Source organism: Gekko japonicus, unplaced genomic scaffold (genome assembly GCF_001447785.1).
Source record: "Gekko japonicus isolate JY-2015 unplaced genomic scaffold, Gekko_japonicus_V1.1 scaffold238, whole genome shotgun sequence".
Lineage (NCBI taxonomy): Eukaryota > Metazoa > Chordata > Lepidosauria > Squamata > Gekkonidae > Gekko > Gekko japonicus.
Window position 1 is genome coordinate 51921 of NW_015161411.1, and position 26426 is coordinate 78346.

General features: G+C 50.5%; 1 protein-coding gene across 1 annotated transcript; it reads left to right on the forward strand.

Moving 5' to 3' along the window:
* The first annotated feature begins 330 nt into the window (after positions 1–330).
* Positions 331–16704, forward strand: POLR2H (polymerase (RNA) II (DNA directed) polypeptide H). Its single transcript, XM_015426987.1, has 5 exons — positions 331–487; positions 5801–5884; positions 9688–9781; positions 13156–13239; positions 16526–16704. The coding sequence occupies exons 1-5, from the start codon at positions 415–417 to the stop codon at positions 16641–16643; spliced, it is 453 nt and encodes a 150-aa protein (XP_015282473.1). The 5' UTR covers positions 331–414; the 3' UTR covers positions 16644–16704.
* The last annotated feature ends 9722 nt before the right edge of the window (positions 16705–26426 follow it).

Here is a 26426-nt window from a genome sequence, read left to right on the forward strand (position 1 = left end):
TCTACAAAAAGAACCCTGATCAGCATCATCTAAAAGGCGCTACACAGTAAGGAAACTTTCCAGCTTACTTCTTTCCCTACTAACTAGTCATGCTGTCGTTTATTACAAGAATAATCCCAACCGAACTTCCCAGCGTCCCTGTGCGCATGTGCAAGAGAAGACCCATCCACGCACCCCGCCCTCCTTTCCCGTATGGACTCGCTCCACTAAACTCTGTGCCCAATACCAACATGGCCGTTTTAGCGTCATCCGCCTGACGTCATTTTCAGGCGCCCGCGCGGAAGAACCGACCCCCGTGTGCTGCACATGGGAATGTGCCGCTGAGCCTGCGAGCCGTTCGGGGCGTTGCTGGGAGCTTCTCTGCCTCGTTGCTCCGGCTCTGCTCTTTATTGTATTTATTGTGCGTGTTTCGCCATGGCCGGGATTCTTTTCGAGGATATTTTCGACGTGAAGGACATCGATCCGGAGGGCAAGAAGTTCGATCGGGGTAAGAGAGGGGAAGGGAGTCTCTCTTTCCCCACTCTCCGGCGCTTGCTTTTGTTACTCTGCCTTTTTCGGGGCCGGGACTTCTTCCTTTCTCCCGTCTTTCCTCCCCAGGAGCTGGAAACGTTGCCGGGTTTTCTCAGCTTCTCTTGTGTCGCATTCACGACATCCCTGCGGGGTAGATCCGCAACTCTCACGCCGGGAGCGAGTTGCGTCCGCGCATCGTTGGACGTAGTGTGATTGTTTGCCCCTAAAACTGGACTTTCCCACGAGGAAAAAAACCAGTCCAGTTGTAAATGATTGCGATAGTCAGTGTCCGGTGGGTAGCCGTGTTTAGATGCCGTCGAAGTGCAGAGCAAGTTTGGAGTCCAGTCGCATCCTAAGAAGTTAATCAAAGAGTGATTAACACTTGGAATTCACTGCCACAGGAAGCGGTGGCGGCTACAAGCATGGACGGCTTCAAAAGGGAATTAGATAAGCATATGGAGCAGAGGTCCATCAGTGGCTATTAGCCACAAGGTATAGATAGGGGCTCTGGGGCAAGTGATGCTCTGTCTTCTTGGTGCTTGGGGGGGGGGCAACAGTGGGAGGGCTTCTAATGTCCTGGCCCCACTGGTGGACCTCCTGATGGCACTGGTATTTCTGGCCACTGTGTGATACAGAGTGTTGGACTGGATGGGCCTTTGGCCTGATCCAACATTGGCATCTCTTATGTTCTTAAGTTCCATCAACATTTTCCAGGGCACAAGAATTTTGTGAGTCAAAGCTCACTCTGTCAAAGGAAGATTCAGGTGGGGGTAGGCGTGTTGGTCTAAAGCAGCAGAACAACTGTTTGCATCCAGTGGCACCTTTAAGATCAACCAAGTTTAATTCTGGGTATAACCTTTTGTGTGCAAGCGCACTTCTTCAGATACTATTAGATTGGGAAATTATGCCCAGAAAGCTTATATATCTGAAGAAGTGTGCATGCACACAAAAGCTTGTACCCAGAATTAAACTTGGTCGAAGGTGCCACTGGACTCAACATTTATTCTGTCAAAGAAGGAAGTGAGCTTTGATTCATGAAAACGTATACCCTGGGAAATGTTGTTGGTCCTTAAGCCGCTGCATTTAATTTTACAGATACTATGGACTGCCAATAAAAGACCAATAAATGGGTTCTAGATCAAATCAAGCCAGAACTCTCCCTAGAAGCTGAAATGACTAAACTATGGCTATCGTGTTTTGCTCACATCATGAAATGACAAGAAGTGTTGGAAAATGCAATCATGCTTGGAGAAGTGGAAGGCAGCAGGCAAAGGAAGACCCAACATGAAATAGATGGACTCAATCAAGGAAGCCGCAAAGGCCCTCAGTTTGCAACCCCTGAGCAAGACTGTTAGCGAGAGGATGTTCTGGGGGTCATTCACAGGCTCGCTGTCAGTTGGAAATGACTTGACAGCAGGGGTCATTTCCTATAGGAGTGCACAGGAGCGGAGCTCCAGCAGTAAGGAGCCCAGGGGGCGGGCACATGCAACAAGCCCCGCTCCCGGCAGCCCTCAGTTGGGCCACGAGGAGCAAGAAGCAGCCAGCTAAGTTGCAGAGCTCCCTCCAGTCCAAAACAGTCCAGTGGCACCTTTAAAACCAAGTTTTATTCAGGTACAAGCTCTCCCTCCTCTGCAAGGACAGATCTGCACGTTCCCCCCCCCCCAATAGGTAGCAATCCAAAACAGTCCAGTGGAGCCTGAGCGGTGGGTGCTGCCTTCTGACACACTTCCAGTGATGTCAGGGGGTGTGACATATGCAAATAAGTTATGCTAATGAGCTCCTGCACCTCTTTCCCCCCTGCTTGACAGTATCTAACGCATTCATGCGCAGCTACTGGTCTTGAATTTTGTTCTTTCTTAGTGTAGAGTCCAGTTATGACTGCATCCACCTATAGTTGCCAAATTTGGGTTTATCTGATGCTAAACAGAAGCCATGCAAGTTTTTTTCTGTAATGCAGTTTGGGAGTACAGAAAGCTACACAATTGAATATTGCCATCTCCCCTCCTCCTTTCCCGTGTGCTTTTCTGCTCTTTTCCTGTATCACACAACTCTTACGCCTTGGTCCAGGTCTACCTGTACCAGAAGCCAAAATTGTTATTCATGGAACCTTTGTGACTGGGTCTGCTCAGGACTCCCTGGAACACAGGCCGGTAATTGTTAGGCAGAACTAAGTCATTTTCATGAGAAGGACATGCCAATTCTTAATCTGTAGCTAAAGGGTAACTGATTCGAGAACAAAGCAAATGGGTTCATTGTTCATGTAGAAAAAGGAAATACTACTTTACACAGGGAGTGTGGAATCCACTGCCAAAGGATGCAGTGATGGCCACAGGAATAAACAGCTTGAAAGCGGGATTAGGTAGATTCATGGAGGAGAAGTCTGTCAATGGCTACTGCCCATGGTGACTGAGGGGAACCTCCACATTCAGAGGTACTAATCCTCTCAATCCCAGAGCCAGGAGGCAACATCGGGGGAAGGCCTCGGCCTCCCTGCCCTGTTGTTGGCTCTATGGAGGAACTGGTTGGCCTCTGTGTGAGACACAATGCTGGACTAGAGGGACCGCTGGTCTGATCAAGCAGGGTTCTTCTTGTGTTCTTCCAAAGGCCTTGGCCTCTCTGCCCTGTAGCTGGCTGTCCAGAGGAACTGTTTGGCCACAGTGTGAGGTGGGATGACTATTGGTCTGATCCAGCAGGGCTCTTCTGATGTTCTTATGAAGGCCTCGACCTCTGTACTCTGTTGTTGGCCCTCTGGAGGAACTGGTTGGCCACTGTGTGAGGTAGGATGCTGGACTAGATGGACCACTGGTCTGACCCAGCAGGACTCTTCTGATGTTCTTATGAAGACCCCGGTCTCTATGCCCTGTTGTTGGCCGTCCAAAGGAACGAGTTGGCCACTGTGTGAGAGAGGATGCTGAACTAGATGGACCATTGGTCTGATCCAGCAGGGCTCTTCTGATGTTTGTATATAAAAGCAGCCTTTTATGTAGTGTGAGATAGAGAAGCGTGAGATATACAGGCAACTGTTGAGTCATTGGTAAGAGATTATCAATGCCCATTGAGTATGCGTGTTAGAACCCACAGCCAACAATGAAGTACACGCATTCAAGAACGGTAATACTTTTATTGCAGAGCTATAGATGCAGTAACATAAGCACTGTTAAGAATGGTGGCGGCCCCATGGGCATAATAGGATATAGGGTATTCGTATGTACCCCCCCCCACACACACAGCACTGGCCAATTAGGCGCCCTCCCGCGCGTGGGATAAAGCTTGGAGACCGTTAGGTAGCTAAAGCTGAGAACCAACACTCTCCCACGGCACCTAGGAAAAACCCAGACGATACAACTCCCTCCTGCACATCTGTATAGATAAGCATTTCAGCGCACAGCAGAAAAAGCACAGAAAGGAATGCAGTAGCAATTAACCAGACACAGACCGAGCTCCCCAACCCCCATGGCGGCGTAGCTGACAATGCGTCAGTTCAGGTTTATTTTAAACAATTGAAGCTTTGTGCTTGATTTTTTTAAAACGTGCTGGAATAGGATTTGGGAGACCCAGGTTCAAATCCCCCCTCTGTCATGGAAGCTTTGCTGGGCGACCTTGGTCCAGTCATACAGTCTCAGCCTAGCCTACCTCACAGGACTGTTGTAGAGGTAAAAGAGAAGAGGAGAATGGAGTAAGCAGCTTGTGGTCCCCATTGGGTTTAAAAGAGGCGTGTAAATAAAAGAAGACATAATTTTGAATCCGCTCTGGAGTGGGGAGGCTGGTGTAGCTGCTCCTTCTTTGAAGCTAGTTCCGATTGTACACTGCCGAGCACTCCTAATGAAGAATTCTGACAGGTATTGGATGCGTTAACTGGGACAAAAGGGGGGGGGGGGCGAATGAACCTATAAACCTGGGATCCAGAACCTGAAAAGGTTAGTCAAGTAGAAAAGAGGGCCAACAATAAAAGCTTAATATATCTATAGTATATAAAAAGATACATGTATTTCTTAACAAAGAATTGAAAAACATATAAGGCCCAATCACACCTCATGTAAAAATACCAGAATCTAACACAAGAGGGCCAATGGACTTGACCTGATGCGTTTTGGCCTGCATAGGCCTTCTTCAGAGGTCAAACACAGTGAGGGACATATTGGCTTATACAATAGTACAGTACAATCATACAGATATACAATATAAATACCAGAAGGACCAGAAGAAAGTTGCTGTAAAAAATAGAAAAATGGGAAATGAAATACATACCGTACTGCACATAGTGCACGGTAGGGCTGCCAAGCCGCGGCGGGGGATCCGTGCGTCTTCAGAGGATCCCTGCCGCGGGGGACAGCGATACGCGTTGCACCGCCGTTGCCAGGATGTGACGCTACGCGTCACTCTGGCAACGGGACTCCAAACAGCCCCGTTGCCAGAGCAGATCCGTGTGAAGATGCACGGATCCCCCGCCGCGGCTTGGCTGCCCTAGTGCATGGCCCGCAAAGTCATCATTAAGCAGCTGCCATAAGAGTGACGAGCGGAATAACATCTAAAGACTTTATGCTGGGAGCTGGAAACCCATCTGAAAGCATTCCTTCTGATTGAATTTTAACTCCCGCCAGCACTTTAACTGTTATGTTTTAATTTGTATTATGTATGTTTTTATCATGTATTTATGTCGTTGGAAGCCACCCTGAGCCTGCTTTGCAGGGAGGGCGGGGTATATGGTAAATCTGACAATAAATAAATAAATTTTAAAAATACAATAAAATGAATAAATAAATTATAGGTAAAAGTAAAGGTCCCCTTGCTCGAAAGCCAGTCAAATCCGACTCTAGGGTTGTGGTGCTCATCTCCGTTTCGAAGCCGAAGAGCCAGCGCTGTCCAAAGATGTTTCCGTGGTCATGTGGCTGGCATGACTAAACACCAAGGGGCACAGAACGCTGTTCCCTTCCCACTGAAGTGGTACCTATTTATCTAGTTGCAATTTCTTGCTTTCGAACTGCTAGGTTGGCAGGAGCTGGAACTAGAGACGGGAGCTCACTCCATCATGCGGCACACTCGGGTCTCGAACTGCTGAACTACCGACCTTCCACAGCCTGCAGTTCAGCATCTTAACCACTTGAGCCACCGCAGCACCTTAAAATTATAATTATAAGTATATTCTACTAAAAAACATATTGACTTACTTCCAAAATGAAGACACTAGGCACAGAATAAAAGTACAAATGAGGCCTCCAAGGTCGTTAATAAATACATGTATCTTTTTATATACTATATATATTAAGCCACCCTGTTGGTCCTTTCACAGTTTCCCGACTCCACTGCGAGAGCGAGTCCTTTAAGATGGACCTGATCCTGGATGTGAACGTACAGATCTATCCCGTCGACTTGGGTAAGTGGGTGAGGTGAGGGTTGGGATGTCACCTGAAGCCGGAAGAGGGCCTGGAACTGCGTGTACCCGGCTCCAACGATCTGCCTAATTCACACTCTATTCCCAAAGCGCACCTTTGTCTGGCGTCTTTCTGGATGCTCCTGAGGTTTTCCACCTACACCTTTTCTATACTTGAGCCACTCATCTTCTCCTTATTGGATGAAGTAAAGGACTCCTAGCTTAGGACATAAGAACTTAAGAGGAGCCCTGCTGGATCAGACCAGTGGTCCCCTCCAATCCAGCATGCTGTCTCACACAGGGGCCAACCAGTTTCTCTGGACGGCCAACAACCGGGCACAGAGGCCGAGGCCTTCATAAGAACATCAGAAGAGCCCTGCTGGGTCAGACCAGTGGTCCCTCCAATCCAGCATCCCGTCTCACACAGGGGCCAGCCAGTTCCTCTGGAGGGCCAACAACAAGGCAGAGAGGCCGAGGCCTTCATGAGAACATCAGAAGAGCCCTGCTGGATCAGACCAGTAGTCCATCAAGTCCAGTGTCCTGTCTCACAGAGTGGCCAACCAGTTCCTGTGGACAGCCAACAACGGGGCAGAAGGGCTGAGGCCTTCATAAGAACACAAGAAGAACCCTGCTGGATCAGACCGGTGGTTCATCTAGTCCAGCATCCTGTCTCACACAGTGGCCAACCAGTTTCTCTGGACAGCCAACAACAGGGCAAAGAGGCCGAGGCCTTCCTAAGAACACAAGAAGAGCCCTGCTGGATCAGACCAGTGGTCCATCTAGTCCAGCATCCTGTCTGACACAGTGACCAGCCAGTTCCTATGGACAGCCAACAACAGGGCACAAAGGCCGAGGTCTTCATAAGGACATCAGAGGAGCCTTGCTGGATCAGACCAGTGGTGCATCTCATCCAGCATCCTGCTCACATAGTGGCTAACCAGTTCCTCTGGAAGGCCAACAACCGGGAATAGAGGCCAAGGCCTTCATAAGAACATCAGAAGAGCCCTGTTCAGTCAGACCAGTGGTCCCTCTAGTCCGGCATCCTGTCTCACACAGTGGCCAACCAGTTCCTCTGGGCCTCCAACAACAGGGCATAGACGCCAAGGACTTCCCCTGATGTTGCCTCCTGGCACTGCGATTCAGAAGCTGACTTATTATTGTTATTATTATTAGCGTATGGCAGTGTGTATAAAAAAAATATGGACACACACAACCCAATCAGTTAAACAAGTATAAAGCCAACAGTCGTGATAGTCTGACCCACAATCAAACAGTCATAAGACTTACAAATACACACAAATACAATACCTTTATTGGCATAAACATAAGACTTATAAAGAATGCTGTTTAGGTATTGCAATCTAAAGCACTACAACATGATATACAACATCGCCTCCGGATTACATAACAACGTTTCAAAAAATGAATCTTCTTCAGGAGATATTATAGTGGTGCCAAAGCTCTGTTTCATAAATGTTAGACAACAAGTCTTAAGAATATTAAATTCAGATAGGACGCTGATCTCAATTAACATTCAGGCTCAAAATATGCTGCTATGTTTCTACTGGATCCCGGGCATCTCTTAAGACTCTTATGATTGTTTGATTGTGGGTCAGACTGTCACGACTGTTGGCTTTATACTTGTTTAAGTGTGTATAGTATAGCCAGGAGATCCTAAGATTGTCTGGCAGCCAGAAGTGCTAGCTCTTTGAGTGTTATGCACCACTAGGTGGCGAGCTAGACTTGTTTTGAAGGTAAGAGATGTTTCAGAGGTGGTTTGCCATTGCCTGCCTCTGCATCACAACCCTGGTATTCCTTGGAGTTCCCTGCTTACTGTCCAAGATCTGATGGGGTTGGTCTAGCCTGGGCTATCCTGGTCAGAAACTGACCACCTCTGGACTAGAACACCTGGACTAGATGGACCACTGGTCTGATCCAGAAGGATTCTTCTTATGTTCTTGAAATACCAATAAGAGCACTGAGGATAAAGTAATAAAGCTAAGTATCTCACCTAAGCACAATTACAAGCACTGGTTCAGAGCCGCAGTTTATGGGACAAGACTTTGTCCAATAGAACTGCAAAGTCCAAAACAGGGACTCCGGCCTACCTGGTGCACCCAGCATCAAGAGGTGTTGCAAAGTTAGATGTAATCCAGAAAAAGGGCAAAACTAGAAAGAAAGATCTTTCCGTTATGCCCAGCAACCAATTTTGGCATGATTTTATTTGACCAACCAAAGATAATGACCAGTGATGTAACTCAACCAGTGGGGTATTCAACAACAGCAGCCTTTATTGGCATAGCAGATTAGAAGACGACGAGGAAAAGGAGATTGGATTTATACCCTGCCCTTCACTCGGAGTCTCAGAGTGGCTTACAAACTCCTTCCCCCTCCCCTCCCCACAAGAGACACCCCGTGAGCAGTGTTCCCTCTAAGCTGAGTTAGTGTGAGCTGGCTCACAGTTGCTTAGCCTCCAGCTCATACATTTTTGTCTTCGCTCAGGAAGGAAGGATCCAGAGCAAACTAATTTCTGCAGTAGCCAATTTGCTCGCTCACAATTTTAATGCTAGTAGCTCACAAAGTAGAATTTTTTCTCACAGCTTAGAGGGGAGGGTGGTGTAAAAAATCAAAGTAATAAATAAATAATAAAACATTGCCTGTGAGATAGGTGGTAAATCCAAACAACAAGGGGAAACGGCTGGTGTCACAGAAGTCCCAAATATACAAATTCCACTAGTAGAAAGCACCATCAAAGTTTGCCAAAACAATATATTAAACCATTATAACGTTGGTGGTGCCACAACAACGACATTTATGCATACCGTAATTGTAATAAGGCATTAGATATAATATTCCTCCTTTGAGAACCTATGATCCAATTTCGTGGGCACTCCATGAAATTGCTGAGCGGTCGGGTTAGAACGGATAAAAGGAAGTACTTCTTCACCCAAAGAGTGATTAACACTTGGAATTCACTGCCACAGGAAGTGGTGGCAGCTACAAGCATGGACGGCTTCAAAAGGGAATTAGATAAGCATATGGAGCAGAGGTCCATCAGTGGCTATTAGCCACAAGGTATAGATAGGGACTCTGGGGCAAGTGATGCTCTGTCATCTTGGTGCTTGGGGGGGTCAACAGTGGGAGGGCTTCTAATGTCCTAGCCCCACTGGTGGACCTCCTGATGGCACTGGTATTTCTGGCCACTGTGTGATACAGAGTGTTGGACTGGATGGGCCTTTGGCCTGATCCAACATTGGCATCTCTTATGTTCTTATGATCCGCTCCTTACACTATGAACATTTTGGTCTGTTGAAATTGCTGAAATCAGGGTGAGTGTATTTTTCAGGCATTTTTTTAAAACAATTCTGTTTTTCATATGTGTTTTTGTGGCTAGGCATTTGTGTAAATCTCTTCACAGTTCCACTTACACAGCCGGCAAACTGAAGAAGTTGAAGGGAACGCATCTTCCAAATATCTAGAATGGGCGTCTTTGCAAACGCTGTTTGGAAAATGTTATAACTATGGGGACTCCTCCTATCAAGTTATTAAGTTACACTGAGTACATGGACTTGATGTCTTATCTTCAGAGGAGGAATATTGTATCTAATGCCTTATTACAGTTACAGTGGCATGGAAATATTCTAAGTAAACAGGCAAGGCTAAGAGAATGTGATTGGCCCAAGGACACCCAGCAATTTTTTTAATGGCAGGGTGGAGATTTGAACCTGGGATATTCCTTATGGTCTGGCCGGCTGGTCTGAGCTGAGATTCTCACCTTTGACTCCTCGTTCTCTTCTCTGTTGCAGGTGACAAATTCCGCCTCGTGATCGCCAGCACCTTGTACGAAGACGGGACCTTGGACGACGGGGAGTATAACCCCACTGATGACCGACCCTCCAGGTAAGAATGGGAGAATCCACAAGAGGGGAGGAACCGTAGCTGCAGTTGAGTCACAAATCAGAGTCGTGGCCTGATCCCTACTGCGTCTGGAATATGGGTCGAATTTTCAAAGATAGGACCAGGGAAAGCAACCTGTGGAGGGTCAGAGAAGTCTCTGCTGTGGTTCTGGTTCCCTTTCAGACATGTTAGGATCAAATTCTATCTACTGTAGACTGTGACCTTCCAGCCACCAGGGCTGCCTATTAATAGGGATGGGCATGAACCACATTTTTATGGTTCAGTTCATGGGTGAACCATGAACCGATAGGTTGGTTCGCAAATTGAACAGTTTCATATTGGTTCGGGACTCCCTGCTTTCTGCTCCCCACTGCTTTTGGGGGGAGCAGAAAGCAGGGGTTTAACTGGCTCAGAGCCATTTGAACCTGCTTTCTGCTCCCCACCACTCAGCTGTTTTTCATAAAGAACAGAAAACAGGGTGCTTTCTTCGCGAACCACCATGAACTGCCTTAAAATTCGTGGAAGTTCACGGCAGCTCTTCAGTTCGCGAACATTGCTTTGCGAACCACAAACCAGTCAGAATTCATCACAAACATTTGTTCGTGAGCCAGTCCATGGCCATCCCTACTTATTAACTCAAAGCGCTGCACTGTTTGCAGGTCTGAAACCAGAGCCATTTGCTACTTTTGTACAACGTATTACTTTGGGAATCCCTCAAGCCATAGATCTCAGGAAACCCCTCTAGAATTTCTCTGCTGCTGTAGCTCCTCCTGGACCAGAGAGGGCTACCTAGAAGGGTCATGGTGGTTTACCTTCCTGGGTTGTCTAGGGACCTTGCCACATTGTCTAGGGAGCTCCACGAGACATCGAATGGAGACAGGCAGAATCTCCTGGGCCACAAAACTTAACACTGTTTGAAAAAGAGGTGCTCAGGTGATCAGAGAATCTGTATTAAGTGCCCTAAGCTGTGCTTCGAATGCTTAAAAATTGGAGTTGGCAGATTCAGGCCATCTGCTTCTTTAAATGTCATTTAAATGTGTGTTTCAGTTACGGTGGAATACAAAAGGCATTTCCTGAAAACAAAGAACCATAATAAGTGCCTGAGGTTGTAATGATAGGGAAAATATACAATTTCAGAGAGAGTCGGGTGAGCAGCCATGTTGGTTTGAAGCAGCAGAACAAAGTTAAGAACATCAGAGAAGCCAAAGTTGGATCAGGCCAGTGGCCCATCCAGTCCAACACTCTGCCACACAGTGGCCAAAAGTACCAGGTGCCATCAGGAGGTCCAGCAGTGGAGCCAGGACACTAGAAGCCCTCCCACTGTTGCCCCCCCCCCCAAGCACCAAGAATACAGAGCATCCCTTGCCCCAGACCAAGAGCACCTATCTATACCTTGTAGCTAAGAGCCACTGATGGACCTCTGCTCCATATGCTTATCCCATTCCCTCTGCTCCATATAAGAACATAAGAGAAGCCAAAGTTGGATCAGGCCAATGGCCCATCCAGTCCAACACTCTGCCACACAGTGGCCAAAAGTACCAGGTGCCATCAGGAGGTCCAGCAGTGGAGCCAGGACACTAGAAGCCCTCCCACTGTTGCCCCCCCCCCCAAGCACCAAGAATACAGAGCATCCCTTGCCCCAGACCAAGAGCACCTATCTATACCTTGTAGCTAAGAGCCACTGATGGACCTCTGCTCCATATGCTTATCCCATTCCCTCTGCTCCATATAAGAACATAAGAGAAGCCAAAGTTGGATCAGGCCAATGGCCCATCCAGTCCAACACTCTGCCACACAGTGGCCAAAAGTACCAGGTGCCATCAGGAGGTCCAGCAGTGGAGCCAGGACACTAGAAGCCCTCCCACTGTTGCCCCCCCCCCCAAGCACCAAGAATACAGAGCATCCCTTGCCCCAGACCAAGAGCACCTATCTATACCTTGTAGCTAAGAGCCACTGATGGACCTCTGCTCCATATGCTTATCCCATTCCCTCTGCTCCATATAAGAACATAAGAGAAGCCAAAGTTGGATCAGGCCAATGGCCCATCCAGTCCAACACTCTGCCACACAGTGGCCAAAAGTACCAGGTGCCATCAGGAGGTCCAGCAGTGGAGCCAGGACACTAGAAGCCCTCCCACTGTTGCCCCCCCCCCCAAGCACCAAGAATACAGAGCATCCCTTGCCCCAGACCAAGAGCACCTATCTATACCTTGTAGCTAAGAGCCACTGATGGACCTCTGCTCCATATGCTTATCCCATTCCCTCTGCTCCATATAAGAACATAAGAGAAGCCAAAGTTGGATCAGGCCAATGGCCCATCCAGTCCAACACTCTGCCACACAGTGGCCAAAAGTACCAGGTGCCATCAGGAGGTCCAGCAGTGGAGCCAGGACACTAGAAGCCCTCCCACTGTTGCCCTCCCAAGCACCAAGAACACAGAGCATCACTTGCCCCAGACCGAGTGTTCCTATCTATACCTTGTGGCTAACAGCCACTGATGGGACCTCTGCTCCATATGCTTATCTAATTCCCTTTTGAAGCCTTCCATGCTTGTAGCCGCCACCACCTCCTGTGGCAGTGAATGCCATGTGTGAATCACTCTTTGGGTGAAGAAGGACTTCCTTTTATCCGTTCTAACCCGACTGCTCAGCAATTTCATGGAGTTCCCACGAGTTCTTATATTGTTCGAGACCAGTGGCACCTTTAAGACCCACCAAGTTTTATTCAAGGGGTGAGCTTTCGTGTGCAAGCACACTTCCTCAGACACAGCGAAATGGAACTTACCAGTTATCACTCTCTATCTATATGTATGGACGGATAACTTCCATTTCAGTGTGTCTGAGGAAGTGTTCGCGCACACGGAAGTTCACACTTTGAATAAAACTTTGTTGGTCTTCAAGGTGCCAGCTGGACTCAAACTTTGTCTTGATTTCAGAGAGAATAATACTTTAAAAAAAAAAAACAATCCACCCTAATGCTCTCTTCGTCCTGGCTTGGATCGCCCAGGCGAGCCTGATCCCGTCAGATCTCGGAAGCTAAGCAGGGTCGGCCCCGGTTAGTACTTGGATGGGAGACCGCCAAGGAAGTCTGAGGTTGCTATGCAGAGGTAGTTGCAGAGGGTTTTCCTGTTGGTCTGCGGTAGAACAGCCAGGATTGAGCCCCGGAACACTTTAGAGACCAACAGTTTTGGTTTTTTTGAGGGTATGAGCTTTCGAGAGCTCTGAGTGCGAATCTAGCTATGCAGAGGCAGGCAACGGGAAATCACTTCTGAATGTCTCCTTCCTTGAAAACCCGAAGGGGCCTCCGTAAGCCGGCTGTGGCTCGACGGCACCTTCCACCACCACCAATCCTCTCTTGTAATCTCCTTCTTCCTCGCAGAGCCGACCAGTTTGAGTACGTGATGTACGGGAAGGTATACAGGATCGAAGGGGACGAGACGTCCACGGAGGCGGCCACGCGACTGTAAGTGTCCCCGCTTCTGTCTCTCGCACAGATACAGTATTCCGGTATGCTGGAGACCCCAGGAATTGGATTGAACTCTCAGAGCACGCACGTCCTGTCTCTGGTGTGGGGGTCCTGTCCCTGAATCTACCGTACCAACCTGCCGTATACTGAGCCAAACGGTTGGCCCATTCAGGCTAGCGTGGATTATGCCGATCGGCAGTGACTCCATGAGGTCAAGCGCAGCAATCTTTCCTCTTTATTGATAATGCCGGGGATGTCTGGGTCAGGGATGCTCTGTATCCTCGATGCTTGGGGGGGCAACAGTGGGAGGGCTTCTAGGGGTCTGGCCCCGCTGGTGGACTTCCTGACGGCACCTGGGTTTTGACCACTGTGTGACACGGAGGGATGGGCCGTTGGCATGATCCAACATTGGCTTCTTTTAGGTTCTTATATGGAGTAGAGGTCCAGCAGTGGCTATTAGCCACACGGTACGGCTGCGGTGGCTCAAGTGGTTAAGACGCTGAACTGCAGGCTCTGGAAGGTTGGTAGTTCAGCAGTTCGAGACCCGAGTGTGCCGCATGACAGAGTGGGCTCCCGTCTCTAGTTCCAGCTCCTGCCAACCTAGCAGTTCGAAAGCAAGAAATTGCAAGTCGATAAATAGGTACCACTTTGGTGGGAAGGTAACAGTGCTCTGTGCGCCTTGGTGTTTAGTCTTGCCGGCCACATGACCACGGAAACGTCTTCAGACAGCGCTGGCTCTTCGGCTTTGAAACGGAGATGAGCACCGCAACCCTAGAGTCGGATTCGACTGGCTTTCGAGCAAGGGAACCTTTACCTTTACAGGTGGAATATTCTAGGGCAGTGATGCTCTGTATTCTTGGTGCTTAGGGAGGGCTTCTGGAGTTCTGGCCCCACTGGTGGACTTCCTGATGGCACTTTGATTTTGACCGCTGTGTGACACAGAGTGTGAGACGGGATGGGCCATTGGCCTGATCCAACATTGGCTTCTCTTATGCTCTTACTTGGAACATTCCACACAGAAGGCAAGGATGTACTCTGTTACAGAGCTATCATTCTTCTTGAAAAGAATTAATTGTATGGCATTGTGTGTAGAATAGCCGGGAGATCCTAAGTTTGTCTGGCAGTCGGAAGTTCTAGCTCTTTTAGCATTACGTGCCACTTTGTGGTGAGCTAGACTTAGAGGCTAGACAAGAGACGTTTCAGAGGTGGCTTGCCATTGTCTGCCTCTGTGTCACAGCCCTGGTATTCCTTAGAGGTCACCCATCCAAATACCAGCCATGGCCGACCCTGCTTAGCTTACAAGGTCTGATGAAATCAGGCTAGCCTGGGCTATCCAGGTAAGGGCATTTGGAAAGAAAAACGAACTTCAGCCCAGAGAACTCTGGCAATGCAAGCTTCAGGTCATAGAAGCTGGTACTCTGGAAAGTTTTGTCAGTCTTTAAGTCGCTGCTGGATTCAAGTTTGTTTCCAAAGGCATACCGAGTCTGCTCTTGGAATTAGTTCCTGTACATGTTCTGTGTGCTACACATTCAGATGTTTCTAGGGTCCCTCCTTGGCCTCTCCGCTTGGAAAGGTCTTGCATCCCAGGCAGTGCTCTCCCTAAGCTGCGGAAGTCCTGTGAGCAAAAATTCTACTTTGTGAGCTATGAGCATTAAAGTTGTGAGCGAGCGATTTGGCTGCTGCGTAAATCAGTTTGCTGTTCAGCCCGTCCCTCCTGAGCGAAGCCAAAAATGTATGAGCTGGAAGCTAAAAAGCTGTGGGCTAACTCACACTAGCTCAGCTGAGAGGGAACACTGCTCATCGGATCTCAGAAGCTAAGCAGGGTCAGTACTTGGAAAGGAGACCACCAAGGAAGACTCTGAAAGGGAAAGCAATGGCAGACCACCCCTGCTTCTCGCTGGCCTGGAAAGCCCCTTGCTGGGGGAAGCTAAGCAGGGTCAGTCCTTGGAAGGGAGACCACCAAGGAAGGCTCTGCAGAGGAAGGCCATGGCCAACCACCTCTGCTTCTCGCTGGCCTTGAAAGCCCCTTGCTGGGGGAAGCTTAGCAGGGTTGGTACTTGGAAAGGAGACCACCAAGGAAGACTCTGCAGAGGAAGGCAGTGACACAGACCACCTCTGCTTCTCACTGGCCTACAAAGCCCCTTGCTGGGGGAAGCTAAGCAGGGTTGGTCCTTGGAAGGGAGACCACCAAGGAAGGCTCTGCAAAGGAAGGCCATGGCCAACCACCTCTGCTTCTCACTGGCCTTGAAAGCTCCTTGCTGGGGGAAGCTAAGCAGGGTTGGTACTTGGAAGGGAGACCACCAAGGAAGACTCTGTAGAGGAAAGCAATGGCACAGACCACCCCTGCTTCTCACTGGCTTTGAAAGCCCCTTGCTAGGAGAAGCTAAGCAGGGTTGGTACTTGGAAGGGAGACCACCAAGGAAGGCTCTGCAGAGGAAGGCCGTGGCCAATCACCTCTGCTTCTTCCTCACCTTGAAGTCCCCTTGCAGGGGGGAGCTAAGCAGGGTTGGTACTTGGGTGGGAGCCCACCAAGGAAGGCTCTGCAGAGGAAGGCCGTGGCCAATCACCTCTGCTTCTTCCTCCCCTTGAAATCCCCTTGCAGGGGGGAGCTAAGCAGGGTTGGTACTTGGGTGGGAGACCACCAAGGAAGACTCTGTAGAGGAAAGCAACGGCACAGACCACCCCTGCTTCTCACTTGCCTCGAAAGCCCCTTGCTGGGGTCGCTGTAAGTCATCTGCGACTAGACAGTGCTTATGTAACATAGTATACTAGTGGCATAATTCTTTATGGCAGGCCTGGCTTTGGCGGGGAGGGCGGGGTATAAATGAAATAAATAAATCAGCGAAGGCAAGAATGTGTGAGCCGGAGGCTAAAGAAGCGTGAGCTAGTTCACACTAAGTCAGCTTAGGGGGAACGCCGGTCACAGGCTTTGAGAAAAGCCCCTCCCCACCAATGCTCCCTCTAAGCTGTGGAGTCCTGTGAGCAAAAATTCCACTTTTGTGAGCCGCTGGCCTTAAAGTTGTGAGCGAGCAATTTGGCTGCTGCATGAATTAGTTTGTTCTGGAGCCGTCCTCCCTGAGCTGAGACAAAAATGTGTGAGCCGGAAGCTAACAAATTGTGAGCTAGCTCACACTGACTCAGCTTAGAGGGAACACTGGTCCCCACCCAAGATGTCGGGGAGAGCGGCTGCTGGTGGCTTCTTGGTGCCAGGCGGGTTCCCCGTGCCGGGGCCACGTCTGCCTCCCTGGCGCCGTTCTCACCTCTGCCTTCCTTCCTCCTCCAGCTCCGCCTACGTGTCCTACGGCGGTCTGCTTATGAGGCTCCAGGGAGACGCCAACAACCTGCACGGCTTCGAAGTGGATTCCCGGGTCTACCTTCTGATGAAGAAACTAGCCTTCTAACCAGCTGTGGGGCAGGGAGGGGACCACCTGGACTTTATGGGGGCGGGACAGCTTTGCTGCTTCTCGTGTAGATGGGGCAATGCTAGCTGGAGGGAGGGCGGCGGGGCACGAGTGCGAAGCCTGCCACCCACCCCCGGTGGTCGCCCGTCTGTCCTCCTTGCCATGGAAATGTTGAATGGGCGAGCTTCTTTCTCTGCGAAGGAGGACATCCCGGGGAGGGTTGCTCCTCCCACTCGCTCCATGGGCGGAGCTATGCAAACGAGCGTCGGTCCCTTCCCGTGGGTGGAGCTTCGCCCCGCATTCCCAGTCTTGCCTGCTCCCCGGCGAGGTCTGCAGATCTCTTCCTCTTTTTTATTGCCTTTCTAAAACCATACTTGGAACATTTCGGAAGGAGTCTTGCTGGCCGGCCGGCCTGCCTTCAGTGGCCTCTGCTCAGCAGCGATAATGAAGAATTTCCCTTTTCTACAAGCCCAGCCCCCCCCAAAAAAAACGCCAACCTTTATCCATCCCTCCATCCACAACTTCACAGAGTAGAACTTTTTCACCTCCTCCTCCTGCTTCAGCCCCCAGAAAAATTTATGGGGCACTCGGTGGATTTTCGGAACAGCACGGGGGACAGGGGGTGGGTGTTCCGCAGCAGGAGAAAATGGTGGAAGTTGCCTCTTGTGCCAACGGAAGTGTCATCCACTCCCGCAAAAGAACCACCGGTCGCTTCTGACATGTCAAGTAAGCTGAGGAGGGGGGCTGTACTTTGTATTGGTTCCTGAAGGGGCATCTCCTCAAGGCACTGAATTGTAGTTTTGTTACTGTCATTAAACAGAGATGTCTGGGTTTTTTCGTATTTGGCCTTCTGTCGTGTTCTTGGGCTTTTCTGCCTTCTCATTCCCCTCGCGTGCATGTTCCTGTCGCTTTCTTTCCTGTTTTGCTCCTTCTAGTGGTCGATTCGATATTATCCTGCTTGACGTCCAGCATCAAAATCTGCAGGGAGATACGGTGGGTACAGCGGTCTAATATCGAATTGACCACTAGAGGGAGCTAAAGGCATGCGGGAAAGGGAAAAAAAGCACTGAAGCCCCTTGTTTCCTGTGAATGTCACCTCTTGCTTTTTTAGAGAAAAACTGGCACAGAGGAGAGCTTCAGATTTGATTGATGCAACAATGGGTGAGAGGTTAACCTCCCTCCCCCTTCTTCTTCCCTTATCTGAATTGGGTCTTTCTCCTGCCCCACCTCCAGATAGTTGAAGCCCCAGAAGCTAGAAATTACAGCTCCTGTATCTATCCATGTTTTTACCTCCACCATTTTCCCAAGGTGCCCATAGCATGGTAGTGATTCTCCTCTCCTGTTTTTAATCCTTACAACCACCCTGTGAGGTAGGTTCGGCTGGCAGAGTAACCAGGCCAAGGTCACCCGGTGAGCTTCATGACTGAGTGTGGGATTTGAACCTGGGTCTCCCAGTCCTGGATGGCAAGCCCAGTCTCATCAGATCTCCAAAGCTAAGCAGGGTCGGCCCTGGTTTGTACTCGGACGGGAGACCTCCAAGGAAGTCCAGGGTCGCCACGCAGAGGCAGGCAAGGGCAAACCACCACTGTTTGTCTCTTGCCTTGAAACACCTGATCCTCTTGGGGGGTTTTCCTTCTCAGGTCCCTTGGACCCGAACGGGAATCCCAAATATTTCCCGAATCCAAGTACCATACCAGTATTGGGATTCAGGGAGATTGGGAAATACTGATATTCAGGGGGGGGGTTGTAGAAAAAGCCCAGCAGGAACTCATTAGCCTATTAGGCCACACCCCTGACAGCACAGCTCATTAGCCTATTAGGCCACACCCCCATGTTGCCAGAAGTGTGGTCATCCAGCCACACCCACCTTTTGCTTCTTATTCTCTTTACCTTGTCAAAACCCAGGGCTTTTTTTTTGGAGCAGGAACTCCTTTGCATAAGGCCACACCCCCTAATTGTAGCCAATCCTAATGAGTTTCTGCTGTTGGGTGTGGCCTGTTATGTTAATGAGTTCCTGCTGGGCGTGGCCAACTCAGCCAGCCAGAACTCCGTTCCTGTGTGTTCCTGCCCAAAAATAGCCCTGCGTGATATTTTCTGGGTTCAGTATACCCAAACCCGAAAAATACTGGGGTTGGGGGGTTTTTTGCACACCCGTAGCCCTGACCCTAAAGTGGTTCGTGAAGGCTAGGCATGTGGGAGGTCGGCTGTTGTGATTGTATAAGTTTGTACTTTTTTTAAAAAAGTGGGTCGCCACACCAAGTGAATTTGGACTTTTGGCCACCATACCAGAAAAGTTGGGAACTGGTGGCTTATAACATCGATGAACTGGGGGGGGGGGTGCTTCCTGTAGGGATGCCAACCTCCAGGTGGGGCCTGGAGATCTGGATTTACAACTGACCTTCAGAGGTTGAAGATAGCTTATTTCTCGTTTATTTGAAACATTTGTTCCACTTCCCTGATAGAAAACGGCTACTTTGGAAGGTGGACTGTGCGGCATTACACTTGACCATGGTACCCCCCCCCTAAATCCCATCCTCCCGGGGTCCACCCTAGTTGCATGGGCAGATTCCAAATGCAGGCTCCCCCACGTGTGTATTAAGTGTGAAGTTGGCTCGTATTTTAAGTCCTCTTATTTTACATGTGGTAACATCTCCATCCTGCCCCCTGCTGGCCAAAGCAGTCTCTGCAACGAACTCCCAAGATGTGCGCCTGTCCTGTCCATTTTTCTCCTCTTCCTCTAAGGAGCGCAAAATTGTGTACATGGATCTTCTGCGCCTCCACTGTATTTTCATGACGACCCTGTGAGGTAGCGTAGCTGGAGAGAGACCGGTCCAAAGTCACCAAATGAATGTCACAGCTGAGCGGGGATTCGAACGCTGGTCTCGTAGCTCCTAATCCAACACTTTGACCACTATACCGTGCAAGCCTGCTGTTCATCCATTACAGAATTCAAATCTGTGTCCCTGGGGAGGGTCTCCCCTCCAAGCACTGACCAGTCCCAACTAGTCAGCAGGGTTACTGGACTGTGTGTCTCTTTACTGTGCCCTGAAACCATCAGTCTCAGAAGAAGAAGGAGAGATTGGATTTATACCCCACCCTTCACTCGGAGTCTCAGAGCGGCTTACAAACTCCTTTCCCTTCCCCTCCCCACGACAGACACCCTTGTGAGGTAGGCAGGGCTGAGAGAGCTCTTTTCCAGCGCCGTCCTTGAGCGAACAGCTCTGAAAGAACTTGCGACTGACCCAAGGTCATCCAGCAGCTGCGAGTAGAGGAGTGGGGAATCAAACCCGGTTCTCCCAGATTAGCGTCTGTGCACTTAACCACTACACCAAACCGGCGCTCTGTAGTGACGGCCACAGGAATAAACCGCTTTAAAGGGGGTTTAGATCGATCCATGGAGGATAAGTCTGTAAATCGCTACTAGTCCTGGGGACTGAGGGGAACCTCCACATTTGGAGGCACGAAGCCTCTGAGTCCCGGAGCCAGGAGGCAACATGTGGGGAAGGCCTAGACTGGATTTGCTCAGCTTCGTCCGGAAGCGTTTTCTGCACTTGGCTGAAACAAACGGGTAGCTCCTGCTATTTCTCAGACCAGCCCGGATCTCTTTTCCCTCTGCTTTTCTCGTGGGGTTCGATCCCCGCGTTCCACTTCCGAGGCTCAGTCCGCCCCGCACTTCCGCTCCTGGCCAGCAGAAGGCGCGCTGGAGTACTTGCGTCTCCCTCAGTGGCTCAGCCCAGTGACCAGCGGGGCTTTCAGTGGCCCCTCAAGGGGCTCCCAACGGGCGGGCTGTTAGGCGGCCCCGGGAGCTTCCCTGGCACACCAGTCCCTCCACAAGTCCTGGAAAAGGAAGCGCAGCTTTCCTCGCACGAGCTGGGCGTAGGTCTGGAAGATCCTCCTCGGGCTTCTTTCGGGAGTGACCTGGGAGGCTCCGTCGGGCGGCTGGCCGCCATCTTGTCCCTGGAGGGGAGGAAAAGGAACGGCCTTAGGGTGGGGATGCCAGCCTCCAGGTGGGACCTGGATCCCCCGGAATTACAGCCCATCTCCGGACCACAGAGATCAGTTTCCCTGGAGAAAATGGCTGCTTTGGAGGGCGGGCTCTGTGGCATTGCACCCCACTGAGGTCCCTGTCCTCCCCAGGCTCCATCCCCAAATCTCCAGGAGTTTCCCAACCTGGATCTGGCAACCTGACCCCCCCCCCCCAAATCCCACCAGCTTAGGGTGTCTGGTCCGCAGCAAATCCCGAACCCAGGATCAGAGGCAGATTTCTGTGACTCCTGGTAAGTCCTGCAATGCAGAGTTACGACGGACCGTTGCATAGGGGGCGCTAGTGGAATGCTGCTATGGAGACAACGGGCAGAGGAAGTCAGGTTGCCAGGCTCCAGGCGGTGGCTGGAGACAAGATCCCCCGGAATTACATTTTGTCTCCAGGCAACAGAGATCAGCCCCCCAGGAGAAAATGGCTGCTTTGGAGGGTGGGCTCTACGGCAGGATATACCCCACTGAGGTCCCTCCCCTTCCCAAACCCCGCCTCCCCCAGGCTCCACCCCCTCCCAAAATCTCCAGGGATTTCCCAACCCAGAGCTGGCAACCGTAATGGACAGTGCGCTTTCGTATGTGCCCCTGATTCCTCCGCAGCACAGAAAGCCGTCCATGTGAGTAGGGTGGAGGTTCTGTGGCAAATATAGGTTTGCCAATGTCCAGGTGGGGCCTGGAGATCTGGGATTGCTGCTGCTCCCTAGGCAATAGAGGTCAGTTCCCCTGGAGAAAATGGCTGCTTTGGAGGGTAGGCTTGACGGCATCACATACATGCTGTTCTTCTCCACCTCCCCAAACTCTACCCTCTTCAGGCTCTGCTCCTGAACCTCTCAATTTCCCATCTTGTAAGAAGATAACATAAGAAAATTCCTGCTGAATCAGGCCAGTGGTCCATCTAGTCCAGCATCCTGTCTCACACAGTGGCCAACCAGCTCCTCTGGAGGGCCAAAAACAGGGCAGAGAGGCCAAGGCCTTCATCAGAACATCAGGAGAGCCCTGCTGGGTCAGACCAGTGGATGGTCCCTCTAGTCCAGCCTCCTCTCTCACACAGTGGCCAACCGGTTCCTCTGGAGGGCCAACAACAGGGCAGAGAGGCCGAGTCCTTCATTAGAACATCAGGCGAGCCCTGCTGGATCAGACCAGTGGTCCCTCTAGTCCAGGGAAAACGGGAGCCAGTGAATGGGCGCCGATGGTGTTCCGTCAATGGAGGCTGAAAACAAAACTCTCCCAGTTTGGTGCAGCGGCTAAGAGTGGCAGACTGTAATCTGGAGAACCGGATTTGATTCCCCACTCCTCCACATGCAGCCAGCAGGGTGACCTTGGGTCAGTTACAAGCCCACACAGTGGCCAGCCAGCTCCTCTGGAGGGCCAACAACAGGGCAGAGAGGCCGAGGCCTTCATAAGAACCTCAGAACAGCCCTGCTGGGTCAGACCAGTGGATGGTCCATCTAGTCCAGCCTCCTGTCTCACACAATGGCCAACCGGTTCCTCTGGAGGGCCAACAACAGTGCAGAGAGGCCGAGGCCTTCCCCTGATGTTTCCTCCTGCCTCTGGGTTTCAGAGGTTTAGTGCCCTCTAAAACGTGGAGGTTCCCTTTATTCACCACGTAGCCACTGCTAGACCTGTCCTCTGTGAATCCAGCTAATCCCGTTTTAAAGCTGCCGTCTGCCCTGCCGCCCTCCCCTCCGGACCTCTCACCTGCCACCCGAAGTTCCGCAGCTGGAGTTGGAAGGCACTGGCTCTCTCGTATAGCTGCTGCAGAGGCCCCACGGCACATCCCTGACGCACCTCACCCTGCGCGGCCGCGGCACCGTCCACCAACTTCCCCAGGGCGTGGAGGACTTCTTGCCCTTTGGCCTGATTCTGAGGGAAAACGGGAGCCAGTGAATGGGCGCCGATGGTGTTCCGTCAATGGAGGCTGAAAACAAAACTCTCCCAGTTTGGTGCAGCGGCTAAGAGTGGCAGACTGTAATCTGGAGAACCGGATTTGATTCCCCACTCCTCCACATGCAGCCAGCAGGGTGACCTTGGGTCAGTTACAAGCCTTTTCAGAGCTGTTCTCTCCAGAGCAGTCCTTGAGAGAGCTCTCTCAGCCCCGCCTACCTCACTGTGTGTCTGTTGTGGGGAGGGGAAGGGAAAGGAGATGGTAAGCCACTCCAAACCACAAACCTCCGTTGCCCTGGAGAAAATGGCTGCTTTGGAGGGGGGGATCTATGGTGTTACACCCTGCTGAGTTCCCTGTGCATGTCAGAAGTGCTGTCCAGTTACAGCTGACTTTATGGCAACCCCGTAGGGCTTTCAAGGCAAGAGGCTAACAGAGGTGGCTTGCCATGGCCTTCCTCTGCACAGCAACCCCTGGAATGTATCTTCATATATTGATTTACTTGCAATACAGACTCTAGTATATGTTATACACACACACAAAAACCTAAAGCACATTGTATCTACTAATAGAAAAGTCCACAGCTACAAAGACCTATTCCAACGCTGTAGACTATCTGGCTCCTGATAAAGGACTGATGAAAGTTACAGCAGGCTGTTACCGGTATATTCTCCACAAAGAGTCATTCAGCAGGCAGTTGTATTTTCCACACAAAGTGTTTCAGCAAGCGTCAAAGCAAGCAACACGCTTCCTAGGCAAAAATTGCGTGTTTTGACACATTCTTCTTCAGGCAAACATATTTTCCTGGAACTGAATAACAATACACAATATGACACAATATACTTTAGCATAATAACCAGGAAAAAAAGAAGCTAGCTTGCTGTACTCACCCAAAGCTCTCAGTTTTACTGTGCATAAGTCAACCAGAGCCAGTTTGGTGTAGTGGTTAAGTGTGCCGACTCTAATCTGGGAGAACCGGGTTTGATTCCCCACTCCTCCACTTGCACCTGCTGATGTGACCTTGGGTCAGTCACAAGCTCTGTCCTTGAAAAAGAGCAGTTTGTGTCAGAGTTCTCTCAGCCCCACCCACCTCACAGGGTGTCTGTTGTGGGGAGGGGAAGGGAAAGGAGTTTGTAAGCCGCTCTGAGACACCTTTGGGTAGTGAAGGGCGGGGTATAAATCCAATCTCTTCTCTTCTTCTTTTCTAAAGAAGGCTTCTCTGGGTCTCCATGAGAACAGGCCAGAAAGATCACTCTAATAAAGCACAGCTGTACCAATGGTCCCGAAAGAATTAAAGAAACAGTACTTGCAACATCTCGCAGAATTAACAACTATAACTATGGCCAGGCTGGTACAGCTGTGCTTTATTAGACTGGTCTTTCTGGGGTGTTCTCATGGAGAACCAGAGAAGCCATCTTTAGAATGGTTGACTTATGCACAGTGGAGAATATACCAGCTTGCTGCATCTTTTATCATTTATGACTCTTGCAACTTTCATCAGTCTTTTATTAGGAGCAAGATAGTCTACAGCAGTGGAATAGGTCTTTGTAGCTGTGGGCTTTTCTATTAGTAGATACAATGTGCTTTGGTTTTTTTTGTGTGTGTATAAGCTCCAGGAGGAGCTGCGGTGGCTCAAGTGGTTAAGACGCTGGACTGCAGGCTGTGGAAGGTCGGTAATTCGGCAGTTCGAGACCCGAGTGTGCCGCATGATGGAGTGAGCTCCCGTCTCTAGTTCCAGCTCCTGCCAACCTAGCAGTTCGAAAGCAAGAAACTGCAAGTAGATAAATAGGTACCACTTCAGTGGGAAGGGAACAGCGTTCCGTGAGCCTTGGTGTTTAGTCATGCCGGCCACATGACCACGGAAACGTCTTCGGACAGCGCTGGCTCTTCGGCTTCAAAACGGAGATGAGCACCGCAACCCTAGGGTCGGATTCGACTGGCTTTCGAGCAAGGGAACCTTTACCTTTAAGATATACTAGAGTCTGTATTGCAAGTAAATCAATATATGAAGATACAAGTACATACTAGTAGAAGTGTGTATTGTTCTATCACGGTGTTTCTTTATGGCTGTCTAACCTCCAGGTGGGGCCTGGATATGTCCTGGAATCAGATCTGGTCTCCAGACGACGGAGGCGAGTCGCCCTGGAGAAAACGCCTGCTTTGGAGGAGGGACTGTACGGCATTTATACTCTGCTGAGGTCCCTGCCCTCCCCTACGCTTTGCTCTCTTCAAGTTCCATCCCCATATCTCCAGGATTTTCCAACTAGTGTAGGGGCATCTGCCCCAGCTGTAATTCTGGGAGGTCTACAGGCCTGACCTGGAGGTTGGTAACCATCATCACAGGCTTTACCGCTCTCTTAAGCCATGTCTAGTCGATCCCCTGCTTTATGGAAGGGGGGGAGGAGTTTGGATCTATACTCCACTCTTACCTCGGAGTCTCAGAGCCGCTTACAATCTCCTTCCCCTCCCCACAACAGACACCCTGGGAGGTAGGTGGGGCTGAGGGAGCTCTCTCAAGAACGGCCCTTGAGAGAACAGCTCTGAAGGAACTTGTGACTGGCCCAAGGTCACACCACCAGCTGCATGTGGAGGAGTGGGGAATCAAACCCGGTTCTTCCAGATTAGAGTCCGGGCTCCTCTCCACTATACCAAACTGCTTTACGGAGCATCTTCCCGATTCCTAATCCACGCCAATTCCTAATCAGTCTCACACGTTCCTAATTTTATTTTTGCAACCCCGCATGCTAGCCAGTTTGGTGTAGCGGTTAAGAGTGGTGAACTCTAATCCGGAGAACCGGGTTGATTCCCCCCTCCTCTACTTGCAGCCAGCTGGGGGACCTTGGGCCCGTCCCAGTCCTCTCAGAGCTCTCTCCGCCCCACCTACCTCACAGGGTGTCTGTTGTGGGCAGGGGAAGGGGAAGGGGAAGGAGTTTGTCAGCTGCTCTGAGACTCCAAGTGAAGGGCGTGGTACAAATCCCATCTCTTCTTCTTCTAGCTTTACAAAAGAAATGATGTCTAGCCCCCTGCTACGGTACCCCTCATTCTCCTCATGCTTTGCGATAACAACAGCTACAGCACATGAGCTTTTTCTCATCTCATCGTTCCCAGGGGTCATTTCGTAGAAAAAGAGGTGCAGTCGCTCATTAGCATAACTCATTAGCATACCTTATTTGCATGTGCCACACCCCCTGACATCACCAGAAGTGTGTCAGAAGGCAACACCCACCGCTCAGTCTCCACTGGACTGTTTGGGATAGGTAGCTATGTGGGGGGGGGGGGGGGGCCAGATTTTCCCTCAAAAGGGAGAGCTTGTACCTGAATAAAACTTGGCCTTAAAGGTGCCACTGGACTGTTTTGGACTGCTATTCGGGGGGGGGCCCTCTGCAACTTACCTGGCTGCTTCTTGCTCTGACTGAGGGCTGCTGGGAGCAGGGGGTGGGGCTTGTTGCCTGTGCCCGCCCCCTGGGCTCTTTACTGCCGGAGCGCCGCTTCTGTGCGCTCCTGCAGGAAATGACCCCTGATCGTTCCCCAGCTAACGAACACGGATCTCTAGTTCTTGGTTCCTTACTCACTGTCTTCCTCATCCAGTCTCTGAGGGCGAAGCCCACCGAGGGAAGCTGCACAGGCTCTGTGAGCAACGGGAACTCTTGACATTGTCTCTGTGGAGAGAGAAGGAGGAAAGATCAGGGACCTCCCCTAGCCAGTTGACACCCCCACCCCACCCCAATACCTTGGAGACCAACAGGATTTCCGGCAGCAAAGAGAACTTTGGCTCTCGAAAACTTATACCCTGCAAAGCTTGCTGGCCTCTAAGGGGCTGCCTGAATCTTGCTCTTCTCTTGGAGACCAACATGGCTACCCTCCTG

Excerpts from the sequence above, each read along its gene's own strand:
- POLR2H (XM_015426987.1), top strand. The coding sequence starts at position 415 with ATGGCCGGGATTCTTTTCGAGGATATTTTCGACGTGAAGGACATCGAT. Across the intron at positions 488-5,800 it reads GGGCAAGAAGTTCGATCGGG|TTTCCCGACTCCACTGCGAG; the intron begins GTAAGAGAGGGG and ends GTCCTTTCACAG. Across the intron at positions 5,885-9,687 it reads GATCTATCCCGTCGACTTGG|GTGACAAATTCCGCCTCGTG; the intron begins GTAAGTGGGTGA and ends TCTCTGTTGCAG.